The 4,491-nt window shown below is 36.9% G+C and overlaps 1 protein-coding gene across 1 annotated transcript in view; it reads left to right on the top strand.

Moving 5' to 3' along the window:
- Positions 1-3,209, top strand: part of Ofcc1 (orofacial cleft 1 candidate 1) — a 277,373-nt gene extending 274,164 nt beyond the window's left edge. The window contains exons 17-18 of the mRNA XM_031359413.1: positions 706-850; positions 2,860-3,209. Of these exons, the coding sequence (XP_031215273.1) occupies positions 706-850; positions 2,860-2,870 (156 nt within the window). The 3' untranslated portion in view covers positions 2,871-3,209. The remainder of the gene's footprint in view (positions 1-705; positions 851-2,859) is intronic.
- Positions 3,210-4,491: the final 1,282 nt, after the last annotated feature.

The raw sequence follows: 4,491 nt of genomic DNA, 5'->3' as shown, positions 1-4,491 counted from the left end.
GACAGGGTTTCTCTGTGTAGCACTGGCTATCCTGGAACTCACTCTGTAGACCAGGCTGGCCTTGAAAACAGAAATCCGCCTGCCTCTGCCTCCCAAGTGCTGGGATTAAAGGCATGCGCCACCACAGCCCGGCCATAATACCCATTCTTACAAAGCATACTAAATGCCAAAGATGGGAGCTTAGGTTTGGCTTTGTTGGGGGGGGGGGAGAAGTGAGGTATATGCATGTCTGTATAGTCACTGTATGCATGCAATGCCCATGATTGCTATGATTGTTAGATCCCCTGGAACTATATTCACTGTTGTAAACCAACACGTCATTTTATGTGGATACTTGAAACAGAACCTAGATTTTCTGCAAGAAGAAGTACTCTTAACCATTGAGCTAATTACCTAGCCTTCAAGACCGTTTTTGGTTTGGATGTATACAGTTTTGGTTTCAAAAGATTAGAAAATTCACTCTTTATATGTATACTGCCTGTTTCCTGTTTCTCTGTATTCTTTGTAGGACCATTATAAAACTATTGCAAAGGTTAGAAATGGACTGAACTATGAAATCTAAACCATAAGCTTCTGGTTAGGACAACAGTAACCATTTAGGGTTTTCCAAGCCCCAGCTTCCCTTCCTCCAGGGGAAAATGGAAGAAGTAGATACTGTCCTTTACCATTCTATTGAAGTATTTATTCATCTTATCAACACCCTAGGTGTTTGGTGACATCAGTGCCTTGAGGTTTATCCCCAGTGAAGTGATCACCGCTGTTGAGGAGCACATTAGAGAAATGGACACTGTGCAAAGAGAAATCTTTGCTTCTACCCAAGAGAAGGGAGAAGTCTCTGTGAACATAAAAGGTATTTTTCTCTATTGATTGAGCATTGGGTCATCACTATCTGTGATTATACTCATCCAGAAGGGACCCTGAGTCAGGTTCTTCTTATTTCCAGAGTTTCCCAGTGAGAGGGTGAAGTTCAACTTTCTCTCCCATACCAGTCCCTTATGGTGCACACTCCTTAAGAGTAGATCATGGAGGGTAGTTGCTAACCTAGAAGGAGGTGCTAAGCTTTGAGCTTTAAGGAGAGATTGGATGACATTGATAGCATACTTGGAAATGGCTTTTGTTTTTCTTGGTGTTTCCATTTGATTGTTTTTCATGTGGTCAAAATAAGGGAAGTATCTACAGGATGAGGATTAAACATGCCTAAAAAAGTCCTTCTCCATGAATTTTTTCACTGACAAAATTTTTTCAGCTGAAAATTTTGACACTTTTTTCATGAAAGGAACTTTAAGGGAAAAAATTAAATATCAACAACAAATATTCCAAGTCTCATAAGTGAGTTGACTTGAAGAGTTTATATTCTATATTCTAGGACAATAGCAACCATGCCCCATTTGGGTGACTTGGATTGGGGCTTTTGGAATTTACTTCAACTCTCGAAACTGATCAAACAGTATCCTTTCTTTTTATTCCTGTACAATCTCTTTTCTTCTTCCTGTATTCTTTTCTCACTTTCTATTTCAACTGAAGGTTTGGACTGGGGTTTATTATCACATGGATAGTGATCTACCCAAAGGTTTATATATCATAATAAACTTGAATCATTAAGAATCCCTGACTTCATCATACAGTAATCAGTACAGTGAGCATTTAGCCCTGTGCCCGTCCTTGGCATCTACAAGGAGGTCTGATAAATTAAAAGTACTTCTTCCAAATAGAAGACAATGCAATTTACAAAGGGCAAGATTGATACTTATAATGAGAAAAAACATGTATATGTATCTGATTCTGCTGGCTTTTTTCAGTCTCTGTACCAGTTATTGTCTAACTAGCATGTCAACATTCTCACATAAGAAATTCACAGCAAGGATTACACTTAGTACTCCCTCTGTTGACAAGCCCATAGACACTGTAATTCTTAGCCTCAATGGCTATGACTGAGGGCCAGTTAACATAGGTTCATATCTCAACTATGTAGAAACTAGGAGATATTCTTAGTGCTGAACAGAAGCTAATAAATACTCACTTAAATGTAGTTTAAATCATTGTATCTGCTCTTTGTAGGCAAGTGGATTCTTCTTGCAGATACTTACATATCCCTGCCTGTCATTCACTCTCTTCTGCTACTATCACTATCCCTACTGATATCCCTGACTAAACAGACGTGCATGCCCACAGTGACATGACAGCTGTATATATAGACTATGAATGTTTACTCTTTCTATTAGCACATGCACATGCATTACCTCAAATAGAACCTTTTCAAATGGATCCTTCTATGAACAGAAACTAGAACAGAGGTGGGGGTAAAATGCAGAAACTTAATAGAGATTTTCTGCTTGAAAGAAATGTAAGGATATTAGCAGGGTGAGGCAGGATCTGGGTCTTTATCGTGTATGTAGTTAGACCAATCCCTGAATAATCTAGACATGTTAAATTAAATTATGTGGTAAACATGTATCTGAACAAAATAATCTGAGCAGAAAGACATTTATATGCATGTAGATGTTTGCATCTGCAGCTGTATTTCATTTACGAGGTCAAGTTGATGAGTCAAATTTAGTTGAAAAGACACCACGGCATCTTTACACTGAGAATCCACTAGCTTAACTGAATTAAAATGTTGTTGGCCTGACACTTCTGTTTGGGAAGGTCTCACTAAAATTTAAAGCCAGTGAGGGCAAGAACAATTCTCTGCTTTATTTGTTATTACACTTAGTAATACTGAATTTTATTGGAAGCAAAAGTAAATCAGAGTTAAACTTCACTTAAATGTATTCTTAACGGGGTTTAAGACAGCTACCTAAATAAATAGAAGATATCAGCAATCATTGATGTTATTTTTTCCTTTTCTGTTTCTTTTAGGAGATCATTAACCCAACTGGAAAAATGAGCATAATTAAGGACCACAGTTTCTGTCCTCCGACGGGCACTGGGAACATACTTTTCCTTAAGCTATAGCATCTCCTAATGCATTATTGAAAAAATGTGGGGTCTGTTATTTTCAAATGGTAGTCTGTAGAATATTTTGCTTCTGTTTCTTTATTTTGCTTTCCTTACCTTTACACGAATGTTACTGAATATTCAGGAGTAGATGATATGTTCAACCTTTGTGTTTGTCTAAAGCTTTGTTGATGCTCTCTTTCTATAGGTCTGTGGTAAAGATTCACACAAATGCTTCTCTCGAGTTCTCTCTTATTAAAAAGAACTTTTCTGATGCTCATGTGCACTGTGCCATGCAACAGAATAATGAAGTAAGAATCTGATACTGTCAACATCACGGCTAAGCAGTACATTTGCATGGGTATTGAAAGAATCTACTTAATTTTTTAATTGCCGAGGATGTTGGTGTTTGGTTGGGTTCATAAGAAAAACAGAGGAGGATGGGAGCCTCTATCTTTTGTGGTCCTTTATGAACTAGAGTTAATGATTCTGTGGCTATGGAGAGACGAGACTAGTATTTGCAAACAGATGCTGTGCAGAGCGGAGCTCTAATGCGGCAGACACAGCGCCCTTAGGAAAGAGTACATATTTATACACAGTTCAAAGGACTATTTCAAAATTAAAGATAGGTTTCTAGGGGACTATATATCTGTAAATTGAGTCGTCAGGGTGTCTTTTTTTTTTTTCTCCTTTAGCCTACTGAGGATAATTTATGATGCTAATAATTAATTTTTCAAGACTGTATTAGCAAAATAGTATCTATAAGTTATGCATATATTTTCTTGATTTCACTAGAATCCCTCTTTCGTAGAAACATGTACTAATTGTTATTTAATTTGATCTTTTTGTCACACTACAGATTGAATTATAATTAGAAACTATAAATAAAAAAATCTTTTATTGGCTCGCTTTTTCTATCACCAATGTGCCCTTATTGCTTGAGCAGGTGATTTGGAACTTAGTTCTGCAAAGGAATAAAAATATGAATAAAAGTGACAACATTATATGCTGTTTGTATTAAGTTCAGTAACAACAGATAGATCACACAACATGTCAGTTAAAGAAGATGAAAATGAGTGATTTTCTTCCTTTTGTTAAAAAACGGTGTTAAGCATTACACACAGCATTAAAATCAAATTACTTACCACTTCAATGATCATAGCATGAACACTTGTGATCGGAAAGCTCTGTTTCCACTCTTCCTTGGTCCTCAGTTTTATTAGATAAATCATCTAATAGAGCATGGATAAATATAAGGAATGGCTTTGATGCTTTTGTGGCATCTGTGTTTTGTGAATGTCTGTTCAAGATATCTTCTAAATAGCATTTCCTAAACACTTCAGTCATTATGCGTTCTTACACTCTGAGGTTCACATTTACGTGAAGCATGGCCAGCTGTGACATCATTTCCACCTGGTCAACTTGCTTAACTTTAAATTCTTCTGGAGGTAGGAAAGGTGACTATATACAATGATAGCTTTTACAAAATCCTTCCAATGGTTTGAAATGACTTTGATTGATTTCCAGGACTTCATGAGAGCTGGTGACAACACA

Source organism: Mastomys coucha, unplaced genomic scaffold, assembly GCF_008632895.1.
Source record: "Mastomys coucha isolate ucsf_1 unplaced genomic scaffold, UCSF_Mcou_1 pScaffold7, whole genome shotgun sequence".
In the NCBI taxonomy this organism is placed as follows: domain Eukaryota; kingdom Metazoa; phylum Chordata; class Mammalia; order Rodentia; family Muridae; genus Mastomys; species Mastomys coucha.
Note: the sequence above shows the minus strand (reverse complement) of the source record. Positions and strands in the feature narration are given on the sequence as shown.